This window comes from Mercenaria mercenaria, chromosome 11 (assembly GCF_021730395.1).
Source record: "Mercenaria mercenaria strain notata chromosome 11, MADL_Memer_1, whole genome shotgun sequence".
Taxonomy (NCBI): domain Eukaryota; kingdom Metazoa; phylum Mollusca; class Bivalvia; order Venerida; family Veneridae; genus Mercenaria; species Mercenaria mercenaria.
The window spans coordinates 69,692,311-69,706,467 of NC_069371.1; the positions used below are offsets into that span (position 1 = coordinate 69,692,311).

Genomic DNA, 14,157 nt, shown 5'->3' on the forward strand with positions numbered 1-14,157 from the left:
TTGTTTAAATTCTCAGTATTGTATATTTCAGCTTGTCGACCGTCTGTTCTTGTTTGTTCAACCAATAAAATATCAACCTGACCTGACCTACCTTCGCCACGTCCAGTTGTACCGGGTACACATTTTCACAGTTGTCCAAGTATTGTGTCTTGGTGTCCTCTGGGCCGTAAAATCTGTCAAAGCCATCTCTATTGGTTTCCCACTTATGGTAAGTACAGCTTTAAATTGCCCATCATCTCTAATTACACCAGTACAAAAAATCTGAAAGAAAAAATAAAAGATAGCTCACATATGATTCGTTAAAGCAAACCTATGACACTAGAATCCTTTCAACATATGGCTAATACCGTACAAAGCTATGTGTTATCTATATCATTAAAATGCTCGGATATTTGCAAAGGATATGTTGTTTCTTCTTTTGCTACATTTCATATTACTCCGTGCGTCTGGTCATTTTAGACTTAGTTAACGACACCGTTATTTCGAATGTACGATTTATAAAGTTCTACTTGGTGTGGTGTATATTAACCTTAAGCCTACTGGCGGCAAGTGATTTTGCGACGAGTGCAGACTGTTTAGCCTATTCAGTCAGTAAGTTTTCAGTGAACACCCCTTTGAATAATAAGTGGTACTGCCAAAACTGAATGATGAATCAGTCCATTTTAGAAATTTAGTAAGGTAAAGGTTAAGTCGTTAGTTAGAGTATAAAACTAACTTCGCTTGTGATGTACCTCTCCTTTCATCTGTAGGTGCTCGCAACTGGTGTGGTAAGGAAAATGTTGGAATGTTATTATTCGCAATTTGAGCTGAAATACCTAGACGATTTACTTCCGGGAAAACACGCTGAGAAACCAGACGACAAGGAGAAAATTATTGGAAGGGTAAGTTTTCTGCTGGAAATAACGGAAAGAGTCTTCAGAAAGCTAGTATATAGATGTGGAACTACTGAACTAAACAATTATTGACGCATCACTTAGAAACATTTCTTTTACATTTAAATAAAAATCATTACAAATTGAATAACTGTCAATAGAAACATTATTGATATAAGGATGAAAAAAATGTTAACTTTGATATAACATTTTCAGAGCTTGCGTATAATCACTAACGTGTCTTTTAGCAGGCCATTAGTTTTTCCCTGAAATAGCTTCAGACTTGAATAAATTTCAAATATTTATTGAAAAATAAATGCCTACCTGAAATGGTTCAAGGTTGTTTAGTTCAGTGTCTAATTCAGACAAGTTTGTCTTAAAATTGCTCATAGTAACCAGGAGCTCTTAAAGTTTTTCCATTGACACATTCAAAGATGTTAGCTCTTTCATGTCCAGCAGGTTACTTGTATATGATTCGTATCCGACCGACTTTCCATGTATAATTTGCTGTAGAGTGTGGTATTAAAAGATAGCATTACCAGAGCGATTTGTAAAATAACATTTCTCATTTGTCTATACGATATTTCTTCTTGAATAACTGCTCCAAAATTAGGACCTTATTTATCTAAGTATGTCAATTACAGACATCAGAAATGTTCCCATCACTTGACTCGCCTGCAAAATTAAAACAGGTATCAGACATCTGGTTTAATTATTTATTTACATTTTAACTGTCTTATATATCAGCCTATAGACAGAGTAATAATTTTCGTATATCTACTTTTCTATCTTAAAATATTTTATTCTATATATTGTATGCTTGCAATGTCCACCAATTTGGCCTGTAACAAACAAGTGCACAATTATAACACTCCCGGTTTGGTTACATGTTAGCAAAGACAGCGTTTAGAAAATGTGGAAGAGAGGCGTGTTGTGGGGTAATTTTATCTCGAGTGCCTCCATTTCGGGTGTTTAACATATTGATGCCATTAGGATTTTGGCAAAATTTATGTTATCAGGTTTTTTGAATCAGGCGGGAACAGCGTTCTATCAAAGGACATGTTTAGCATAGTATTTTTCGGGCTATCCGTAACAGTCAATTAAAGATGAAACACAATTGATAATTGTAATTTATTTCCTACATATCTTAATAACCCTCTAATGCTTCCATATCTATATGTTTTAATAGGCAGTACCTGGCATTTAACTATCTATATTTCAACGGCTTAATACATAATCAACGGTTTTGTGTTTTACTATTTATTTATTTATGTATGTTTGTATTGATTGATTGATTGATTGATTGATTGCTAACAATACTTAATTGATTGATTGATTGATTGATTGATTGATTGATAACAGTATTTAATTGATGTTAACAGAGTTCAATGTCTTGAGTTACAACATACTAGACGTGTTGCATCACTACCAGGCAGGTGCGGCACACTGATGATTATAATTGATAATGATTGTTGATTTTTTTTTGTTGTGTCACATCGACACAGTCCAATGCATATAGCAACTTTCCTAGCTTTTGATATTGGAAGAAGATCTGATAACTCACTGCATTATTTCAGGCATGGGTGGGCACCGGAATAGAACCATCGACTTCGAGGTTTTCCTCTCATACTAGTATTGTATATTACCAGGGGTTGCAGGGGAATTTTACAAATGTATTGATATATACATTTCTCATTTAGCTCAACATATTACGCACTTAAGATTTAATTCAGATAGCGCTGTATCCTTTTAATCGAATATTTACTGTATACCTATATTTTTAGGTGAACTATGCTTTCGATGAACCCCCGGCGTACAAATCTGCCCTGACGAATGGAGAGAAGAAGAAGCCCGTGTTCTTTGTTGACGAGAATGAAGAATCCAAAATCAACAACACCACATCTCACCTGTAGACATGCATTTGACATTATTTGTGATAAGAAAGTTTGCAGACTTTCAAAGCCATTTTCTACCTGATGTCTTCCGAAAAAAACTTACAATACAAAGTGTATATGTGCAATTTTTATATGTGTATATGTGTGTTTTTGTCATAGGGATGTATGCAAGATTTTCATTTTTTTTTTAGTTTTATATTTGAATATATAGAAAAAAATGTCAATTGCGTGTATTCGGGTTGTTCAGTACAAAAGTGTACATCAGTTCGTTTAATAATTTACAACCTGGAAAAAAAATTCAAACATTTTAAATATACAGTTCCTCTAATGATGACTGTGGCTTTATGTACATCGTTGTGTTAGACGAGTCGGAGTATAGCCATACAACAGAAGAGTTCAATAAATAAAAGATGCTTACAAATTCATTATACACATACCTTGTGCTTATCTGAAATCCAGTTTCTTAAAAGGAAACAACTTCATAGATATTCTTTCGCACTTTCTTATTGTGTAAATATTTTTGTCGTCCTAGTAAATGACTAGATACATGTTAAAACTTCATCTCTTTAAAACAAAACAACCTTGCAGTGATATTGTTGACGCATTTACCATAAAACGCAGTATTTTTGGAAGCTGATAAGTATATTTTAAAAAAGACTTTTCGAAATCATTTATATAATTTACAAATATATATATATATATTTACAACAAAGTTGCAAAGTAGCAGTAGTATTTTTATAAAGTTATTACTCAAATAGATTCTAATTAAAACTGTTTTCTGAATACAGTAAAAAATACTCAGAATATTTGAAAATTTATATTTACATATTTTTATATAGATAATTTTACCCAGCATTATTTGTGTTACCCACGCCTGTCGCTTTTCGTTAAAATTCTTATTTCAGGTATAACCAAGATAGAGATATTTTAATGATTTTGTAAATAATATTGTAAATATGTTTTAAATTTTTTAATTTCATTATGTAATCATTTTTTACTTACCAGAGAATAATTGTTATCTAAAGAGATATGATTTGGAAATGATACATGCTGTGGTAAACATTATAAGCCAGTATATTATGTAAATTTAATGGCACTGTTATTGCAAATTATGCTATTAATGTGAAATTTCGGGCGCGGTTTTCTGTTTTCTACTTTATACGTTGTGGGTAGATTAACTAAAACATTAAATACATTTTTCTTGTTATTTTGATTTTTATAGCGATCTAATGTCGTTTACTTATAGAATAATTAAGGCTTTCCCGTGGTTCATCGTCCGTTTTAGCATGGTCCAGGATTCAGATACGCATAAATTGAACCACGAGGGTGTAGCTCTAGTGGTAAAATATCCATATATCTGAACCATAAACCTCAAGAATGACTTGATTATTTTATTCTTACATACTCGTTGAAATATTATGATGAAATTATGCTGGACTTAATTCACACAAGTATTAATGAAACGGACGTCATACGGCAGTTTGTCGTCATGATTGAAACCGTGTAATGTTCTCACACCGGTCGGCGGGTAAATCGTTGTTTCTCGCAGAATAGACAACGTCTCACTTCCATCTTTGTTTTACTGACAAAACAAATTGAGCCTTGTTAGAATATGCTGCGACAGCTTAATTATGATTTCAGAGATCTGACAAAATAAAAATATAAAAATTAAAGTGTGTTTGATTTTTCCTATGCCTAACCTTGGTCATAAAAGTGTAATTTAAGATTCGACCTATTCCAAAGATTCTGGTTTAGGGCTGCTGTTCTCAAACAGCATATAATGCAAGTTCAGCAAGATACAGAAGGCGTATCACTTGTACGTTTCATCAAAACGACATGCCACTCTTCGGTTTTTCATATTTCACAAAGTACGTCCTGTCGCCGCAGTAAAAAAAAAACTGTTCTCTCTCCTATGAGGAATTCCTGGTATAAATGCATATTTTGTTGCTTCAGTGCGAAGACATGTTCCCCCAAGTCCAATAAAATCTGTAATAAGATCCCTTAGAAGCAAAGAATGCGACCAAGCAGAATAATAGCAGACTCGTTTTGATCGAGTCTGTTCATGAGAGGTAATGAAATATGCAACACCTCTCACGCCCCCAGCACCGGCTTAAGCGGAACTCTATGACACACCAGTTGAATGGACTCCATGATCCTAAAGGAACAGAAAATATAACAACACTGAATCCAAGTACGGGGAGACTTTTTACAGCCGCCACACGGCACTTAAAGATTGCTGTTGTGATAGTTAATAAAATTTGTAAAAAGATCCCTTGGAAGCAAAGAATGTAACCAAGCAGAATAATAACAGACACGGTTTGACTGAGTCTGTTCATGAGAGGTAATGAAATATGCAACACCTCTCACACCCCCTAGCACCGGCTTAAGCGGAACTCTATCACACACCAGTTGAATGGACTCCATTATCTCAAAGGACCAGAAAAATATAACAAAACTGAATCCATAAATCACGTTCCTGGGTAGTTGCCGAAAATGTAATGTTTTTCATATGGAGGCACTTTTAGTTATTTTTATGATAACGCATAATCAAGACAATTAAGAATGACATTAGAGGTTTTTAGATAGGGCTGGTGTGCCTTAAGGCGATGTTGACATTCAGTCAGAGGTATTGACCCAATGCCTTACACTGGTCTCGTATGCCAATATCTTTTTGAGGCGTACTAGCTCTGTTTTATAACCTTCTTATTGCATATGTTCAAATCCACTGTATGTTTCATCTTATTATAGATCACATGACTTAGAGATAGCCTACATGAATCTGAAAACTCGTTCAAAGAGCTCCTTGGTTATTTCAAATTTCCCCAAAATCTCCAGGGACCCCAATTATGTACCTTCAATGAAACCAAGCTGTGGTTCTTCTCATAATTATGAAATGTCTGCTGACATTCTTGATGGCCACAATGATACTCGAATGTTAAGCGACAGCACATGTCATGGAAATATGCTAGACTTATTTCTGACATCAAATCTTGCGCTTGTCAACAATGTAGAAACCTTTCCTGGTTTTTCAGACTATGATATTCATGCCATGAATTCCCAGTCCAATATTACCACTTTAGATTTTCGCAGTAGCGAACTATGGCAAGTCTATATCTGCATGTAGTTCTCGTGTGGCTATCGGTGTGTAACATTATCGTATTCGCATTAACCGTTAATTATAGGCTATAGCATTTATTTTTATCCATCGGTATTCAAGAAATTAGAAGTATTAAAGACCCCCCAATACCTAGTGGTCTAACTTTTCCTCCCACGTGAACTTGGTGCAATAATTCTGGTAATACTGGTATAATTCAACTATTCCACAAGATGATAGGTGGGAAATCTATGCCCTGTTTACACAACTTCATCTGCAAACTTATTCAGCCATTCTCTTCTCAGAATAGTATTAAAACTATTTTACACTATTGAAACAAAGTGTGGTCTAAACTCATCTTAATAAATGAAGTATCGGACATACTACTACATTAATTGAACGATATATTTAGACATTAAATACATTGTCTTAGCCTTATATCTGTTACTGTCAAATTGTAACTAGGTACTTTTCTCATTTCTCCATACAAAATGTGATAATTACCATCTGACATGGAATTACAACAATCTGACTAAAGTACTTGATTTTCTGAACGAAGATCTGAGAATGACCCATGCACATTCGTCTTCTGTATATTTTGGATTTCCAATATTGCAATTTTTTATTTTCGCAAAACTATTTTTATTTGAACCAATCAGAGGGCTTGTTTCAACAAGCATTCGGCTGAACCATCGAAACAGCGTCGACTGATAAAGAGTAAGAAAAATATGAAGTCAGTCCGGGGCTCGAACCCGGGACCCCTCGCTTACAAGGCAAGCACCCTACCGACTGAGCTAACTGACACTTTACGTGAGCAAATTCGTACCATGACCATGGTTTCTTTCAAAACACAAGGGTGTAGTCGCGATGTGGTCGTCATGAGAATTGTAAATATGAAAAAAAATACAGGCTAAATATAGATTTTTAAAACTTACAAAATGTTGTAAGTAAGCCTTCTGTTTGGCTAGTGGAAAGGTCGACAGAATGAGACTATCAATAGCACGTCTTCAGATCCTAAGCGTAGCGTTATAGGAGATGACTTAAGCCAGATTGGTAAAGCCAGATTGGTAAACACAAATGATTACAGTTATTTTGTGACGTGTCTTTAAGTTAACTTGACAATAGCCACTACTGACCTTGACATTCTATAGGGAAAAATACATGCATATATAACTCTCAAAATATACTAAGCATTTAGAATTGAAGCTCAAAAGAGAGCTGGCACTATTAGTGACAAAATCCCCCGAAGTGTGCCCAAGAATGCGACAGTTGTCTGCACAAAATATGCCAGAATAGTGTAGGTATGACTCATTTTGGGACCAGATGAAAAGGCTCTCTGAAGGTAACCTTGACCTTGGGGCTAGGGTCTTGGGTCTTGGGCATGACACACCAACTCATCGTAGGGAAGAATTGTGACAGGTAATTTTTGATGAATTGCAGAGTAATTGACTGGACAAGAAACATACAATGTTAACATTTGTCTTCTAATTGTGACATTGACTTTAAAGCTAGGGGTCTTTGGCTTGTGTCTGACACGTCATTTCAATATAGGGAACATTTATGCCATGTTTTTTGTAAATCTCTTCATGGATGGAAGACAAGAAACACACCAGGTAAACCGTTGACCTCTAAATATGACCTTGACCTCAGAGCTCGTGGTCTGGTTGTTATGCGTGACACGTTATGATGAATATTTATGCCAAGTAATTTCGAAATTCATTGATGAATGCTAGAGTTACGAACAGAACATGAAACAGACCCTATTAACCTTTGACTTGACTTCTAAGTGTAAACTTGATCTTTGAGTTGGAGGTCTAGGTCTTGCACGTAACACACTGCCTCATTATGGTACACATTTATGCCAAGTTGTTTCACAATCCCTTCATGGATAACAGAGTTATACACCGGACACGAACAAGATCCTATTAACTTATTACTTCTAAGTATGCCCTTGGAGAAAGGGATCTGGGTCTTGTACATGGCATTGTCTGATTATGGTTAATATTTATGCCAATATAATAGGGTTATTATAACAGTAGCTTGATCTGGGATGCAGTATTCGGCTCGAGTGGATTTTGCCAGATCGGATCTCACGAGGCGCGCAAGCGCCGAGTGTGATCCGACCTTGCAAAATCCACTCGAGCCGAATACAAAGTCCAAGATCTAACTACTGTTATAATGACCTTTTTATTATATACATTTACCATTTTGATTCTTGTTTTGTTGTTGAATGAAATCTTCAATGTTTATCGATATTAAATGGAACTTAGTGAAGTTTTTATGTGCGCTATTTGTAGAAATGTGTCGGATCATGCATATTAATGAAAATAGTCCGGAAGCATACAATACGGAAGGTACAATACGAAATTTTTGTCTGTCTATTCATATTTAATTGTGAAATACAAGCCGATCTTTTACAGAATTTATATAGGTATATAATAAATTTCAAAATCCCTTCATGGACCGGACACATAAACAGACTCTGTTCATATTTGAACTATAAGTCTGACCTTGACCTTGGAGCTAGGGGTATATAGATCTTGCCCATGACACGTCGTCTCATTATGGTAAACATTAATGCTACGTAATTTCAAAACCTCTTGATGAATGGCAAAGTTACGAACCGGACACGAAACAGACCGAATTAACGTTTGACTTCTGTGACCTTGACCTTGTAGCTAGGGGTTTGAGTATTACACGTGAAACATCATCTCATTAAGGTTAATATTCATGCCAAATTATTTCAAAATTCCTTCATGGATAGCTACAGCCCGGACAAGATTCTAGAAAGTTACGGCCGGACGGACGGACAAAGCGATCTTAACATGCCCACCTTTGGGGGCATACAAGTCAAAGAAAATAGTGTAGTGTAAATAAAAAATGTTATTTGCTGAAACACCGTTAAAAGATGTAAAGATGCTATTGATAAATAAAAACCTAAAATTATCAACTGCTTTTGTAAAATTCTTGAAGAAGGTATCTACTTAATAACTTAATAATAACATAATATATTAACAAAACCTCGGAAGCACCGCGGACAAGGCAAATTGCAGACTCGATTTGATTGAGACCGCATTAGCTCTAGTTGGTTTAATTTGCACAATAGTCAGCAGTGTACATGTATTTAGATAATTTACAACCATGGATGCTTTGCACGGAATGTCACGGATCAGAGTGATAGACTGGCTATATTCATCACTACAACCCGGTAAACTGTAGGGAAACTAAAGTGGTAGTATATTCATGGCATGGTTTGTCTTCTGTTAATATAAGACCAAACCCCACGTAAAATACACATTTTAAAGAAAACAAACTGGGATTATTTCAAATCGTACATTCACATATCCAAAACAGACATTTTAGAAAGTAATACCTCCTTATCGGTAGGAGAGATCTAACATTATCCTCTCCGGCACCAGCCAAAAAAACATAGGTAGTTAAAGATCCCTGCATTAGTTGAGTAAAAACGTTAAAAACCTGATTAGGGATGCGGATAAGTTGTATCAGAAATTTAAAAGGCAAAGGTCACATGACTGTCTACTCAAAAAATAAAAATCACTCAAATCACTAATAAAAGTAATATAAAAACATCACATGATTTATACACAGAATACGTACATGACGTGACAAAACAAGAAAACAGTACTAGTAGCAGCACTTACTCAATTTTTGCAACACAAAGGTAGATCTATATGACCTATGAAAAACTCCAAGCAAAATTCTCAGTGTATTGCCCGTTTCAGATAGTGGCAACGCAGAGAAGGCCAATATTTTTAATGGTCGATTCCAGTCTGTCTTTTCTCGTACATCTCCGATATCTCCTAATCAGACCTGTCTGTAAAAATAAGATCTTCCTTTTCAGGCGAAACAATATATCCATAGATGCCAGACATCAGCATAAACATAAATGGTATCCCTAAGCTTCTCTCCAGTTTTAATGTGAATAAAGTTGCTGGTCCTGATATCATCAAACCTCTTGTCTCACAAGAACTGAAGGTAGAAATTGTTGATGTTGTCTTTCTTATCTTCAAAAAGTCCCTGTCTACTGGTTCTTTTCCATCAAATCGGACCAAAGCCAATGTGGTACCACTGTTTAAGAAAAGTGACACCAGCGACTCAGCAGATTACATATGTCCATATACTCTCTCCAAAATTATTGCGCGTATCGTCGTGACTCTCGCATAACCTCTAGGCATAACGTCCTTCATGATTTGCAGCACGGATTCCGACACAGACGATCTTCAGAAACTCAGTCCCTTGAACTTTTGAACTTTCTGATACATGTATTCTGTTAAAATCATTGAGGCCTAACAAACTGTTATTTCTCGAAAGCTTTTAACAAGGTCAACCATTCAAAACTTTTACAAAAGCTTCGATAGCACGATGTCTCTCTCTAAGTAGCCTAAATAACTGAGTTAAATCATTTTTTTCTCGTTCGTCCTTGGTAAAGTAGGCTACCAGTTACATCTGGCGAATCACAAGGTTTCCGTTCTTGGCCCTCCTCTTTTTCTGCTTTACATCAATGATCTCCTTTGTTCTGTTACATATCAAATGCGACTCTACACGGCAATTTATAATATCATCACCAACGCGTTTTCAGACTGCAAAACCCTTCAGCATGATCTCCAGCTAAATATTAGAAAAGATGGGAAGATGTGCGTGACATGTAGTCTAAATCCCAGCAAGTGTCAGGTCTTACGTATATTTCTTATAACTTTTAAATATACACTTTATGGAGAAATCTAGGATGCCTTGAACATTTGTTTTGACTTATCTTGGAACTCGACCATCAAGAATACCAGCACAACATGCAACAGGACACTGGGATTATCCGCAAAAACATTGTTATTAAAATGAGCATGCCCGATCCTTTGCTGTTGTTCTGGTCACTTCACACATCAGAACATAAATAACTTTGAGAAGGTGCAGCGCCATGTAGTAAGATACGTAAAAATGAATACTTCTATATAAGCTCCATTAGCACGGTGTCTGTCTCTACTTATTACAGTGCTTCCTAAATGCAATTTAGTTTAAGCTGGAGGTCCCTTGATTGTAGAAATGATGCAAAGCTTGTTACGTTTTATAAAATTTACAATAACTCGGTCTGGTAAGAAGGTTGTTAAAGAAAACTAGAGCAATATTGACAGTTAAACGATAATAATGACTATACTGGCTCCGATGCAGACAAAGCAAAGCTTCTTTGGATCTATAACTATTTCGTCTCTATTTCAACGCTTGATGACTCACAAACTGGTATTTTAGAATTCAGTTTTAAAACCGATAGCTTTCTTGACAACATAACAACAGAACAAGATATAACGGACATTTTATCGTATTTAGCTATTAATTAGGAGCGTCTTTGTATCTTGCACTATCCTTCTACTAACATTACTAACAGACTTCTGAAGGAGTCGCCAATATGGGTTACCGGTGGCGACTATACAGATAAGGCCTAAAAATATCTTTGTTTCCGGTAACATGCTAAAAAAATTTGGGTAGGTAGAAATCTATAGCTCTAGGTGGGATTTTTTTTTATTATTAAGCGAGACCTTTCGGAAATTAGAATCTATTTTTTGTGTCAAAAAATGAATACAAATAAGGGGGTTATGCCTTTAGAGCATCAGTAAGTTGATTTCTAACATCACCATGTTTAAAGCATAAAAAGTGCAGCTTAGTATCTTTTTGTTAAAAAAAAGTTCTCCAAGGCCATAAAAATATTTTGGGTCGGGCCAAAAATTTAGGATAGGTCGGGATACCGGAAAGAAACATTATTTTTACGCCTAAACTTAAATTTACACTAAACACGCTAGATCAAGATCTAAATTCTATCTGCTTTAAATTTCACGTAGTGTTTTAATGATATTTTTCTTCACATATCATGACACGCACTCTTGCCATAACACTCGAAAAGGGGCTGATCATGTGACAGTAGGCTAACGACAGACAGAAAGACAGACAGGCAATCGCTGATCTAGATCTAGATCTAATAGAATCCTACAACAAATGACAGTAACCTACCAAAACGGAATAAAATTCCATAAATTTTTCGTACAGGTAAGTTACTACTAGTAATTTAAGTCTCTATTCGCTAAGGATCATTCAATTTCTTTAAAAGTTTTTAAGAGGGGAAAGTTTGATTATATATCACGTGCTACGCGCCTGATTTTTGAATATCAGCGCCAATGCAACTTACAGGACTAAAATCTGATTGGCTGTTCATTAGTGTGACGTGTTATTTCGAAATCCACGCGAGATAGAGTTCGGGGGCTTTTTAATACAAGATATTCTAGCATATTTTAGATTTTGTATGACACGGAAAGAACAATTTCAATAACGCTATTTATTACATTTAGAATTGGTTCTTTAGACGTTATATACACTAAAAAGTAAACTTTAATAATTATTTCGCGTATGAATACATTCTGGAACGCTGGGACCTGTAAAGGCAGCCGATGCGAAAATGACAGACATTTTTGGAGAAGATATTTATGAATTAGCGACTTAACATAAACATTAAAGGTATGATGGTATTTATTTAAGTTACAGTAGATCTAATTTGAATTAATAGATCTACCAAAAATACTTAAAACTAAAATCTTTGGATTCAGTTTAACAAGATTGACAGAAAATTTCATTCGCACTCAAAAATATCGTACCAATGACAATCGTCCTATCGTTGTCTACTGGCAGATATATAGATGCTCTATAAAGTGATGCCAGTATATTATTCCACGATGATAATTGAATGTTTTTCTGTTTGTAAAGGTTGGGAAAATGTCGTATCTTAACCCAGGCGGTCCTGCTACCAATGTTACAAACAACCCTTCCTCAAGTCTGATTCCGTCACAGCAGGATCTTACTGCTAGAAGAGGAAGTATTGGAAGCTCATTGAAGGGTAGAAGGCGTAGTACTGTCGGAAATGTACTACATACTGCAGAATCTATTAAGGAGAAACAGGTTTGTCTAGCTACATCATAATTTAAATTTTTGTGGGAAATGTGCAATTTTCAAGGGCAGATAACTCTTTCAATACTGGTGACCTATGACATTGATTGCATATCTTTGTTTCTTAGATGATTGTCCTTCAAAAAGTTTGAAGAAATTCTGTTATTAAGTCTCCCATGGGGTAGTTTCCATTTTAGCAGTCCCCACTGACTGACTATTTATTTTAGGAGGGTTGTGTTTAAATTCTTGTTAAAATAACGCTGCTTTGGTATGGGGCCAGTAGCACTAATGGAAAAAGCAGGGGTGTGGGGGCGGTAGCCCCCAAAGTAACGTGACGTCGTGATGTATTTCCGACTGGGGACCGCTAAACTGGAAGTGTCCCCTCCCACAACACATTGGTGGGGGAGACATTGATTTACTCCTGCCTGTGTGTCTGTCTGTCACAAGCCTTTTTCATTACAGAAATATTATAGTTTGCCGCGAACACTTGCTGCAATCATGCCGCAAATACCCGGCAAACATGCCGAGAACACTTGATACAATTGGTATAATTGTTTGTGGGATGTTCGTTTGGTGTTCACTTTTCAATTAGTTTTGCCGCGAACTAGTAGCTGTGAACTTCCCGCGAACAAGTTGCTGCGATCATCCCGCAAACTAGTTGCTGCGAACATCCCGCGAACTAGTTGCTGCAAACACAGGGCACTCGTTTGACCATTTTTGGGGCCGAATATGGGTACCATTCCCCTCCTAAAATAATATGTTTTTTTCCCCTTTCTCAGAAGAAAATTCCCCTGATGATAGGTTGTTTGACACAAATAGATTTACTCTTTCTTTTAATATTATATAGTGCCTCTAAGGAAGATTACTCTTGCAATATAGTCACATCAGTTAGAAATGATTGAAAACAGTGTTAGTAAGTGTGAAAAGTAGTTACATATACATGGCTTAAACTTCCCCTTTTCGTCTTAAAATGTCGAAAAATTCCCCTTCCTGAGGGTATGGGTACTTGTCCCCAAAAGTTGTCTAGTGCCCTGGAACATGCCGCGAACTAGCTGAAAACCATCACTACAGAAATTGTGTACAAAAAAGCATGTACAAAAAAGGCAAAAACAAATAAATTAATAGGAATCAGGGATCTAAATTTATTGAATAAACTTGAACACTGAGGTTGTAACAAATTCAAATTGTCAATGTCGGAACTTTTTCATATCATATTTGGAGCATTTTAAACAAAGTTTTAATGATAAAATATGTTTGAATTTGAACTGTTACTTGTCATTTCAATAACAGTGTCTGAGTGCATGTATTCATTTCATCCCAATATTTTTTCTTCACACTGCTTACAAGTTAT

General features: G+C 35.7%; 2 protein-coding genes across 11 annotated transcripts in view; both read left to right on the forward strand.

Annotated features, from left to right (window-relative positions):
* LOC123531384 (electrogenic sodium bicarbonate cotransporter 1-like) overlaps positions 1 to 4,440 on the forward strand; it is a 30,373-nt gene extending 25,933 nt beyond the window's left edge. For 8 of the 10 annotated variants that reach the window (XM_045312269.2, XM_045312268.2, XM_045312267.2 and 5 more), the window contains 4 exons: positions 32 to 208; positions 750 to 881; positions 1,517 to 1,564; positions 2,657 to 4,440. In XM_045312269.2, the coding sequence (XP_045168204.1) occupies positions 32 to 208; positions 750 to 881; positions 1,517 to 1,564; positions 2,657 to 2,785 (486 nt within the window). In that variant the 3' untranslated portion in view covers positions 2,786 to 4,440. The remainder of the gene's footprint in view (positions 1 to 31; positions 209 to 749; positions 882 to 1,516; positions 1,565 to 2,656) is intronic. The other 2 variants (XM_045312266.2, XM_045312271.2) reach the window with 1 other exon arrangement.
* Positions 4,441 to 12,278: 7,838 nt separating this feature from the next.
* The window catches only part of LOC123532722 (dynein axonemal heavy chain 8-like), a 330,542-nt gene continuing 328,663 nt past the window's right edge, over positions 12,279 to 14,157 (forward strand). The window contains exons 1-2 of the mRNA XM_053518182.1: positions 12,279 to 12,380; positions 12,627 to 12,818. Of these exons, the coding sequence (XP_053374157.1) occupies positions 12,636 to 12,818 (183 nt within the window). The 5' untranslated portion in view covers positions 12,279 to 12,380; positions 12,627 to 12,635. The remainder of the gene's footprint in view (positions 12,381 to 12,626; positions 12,819 to 14,157) is intronic.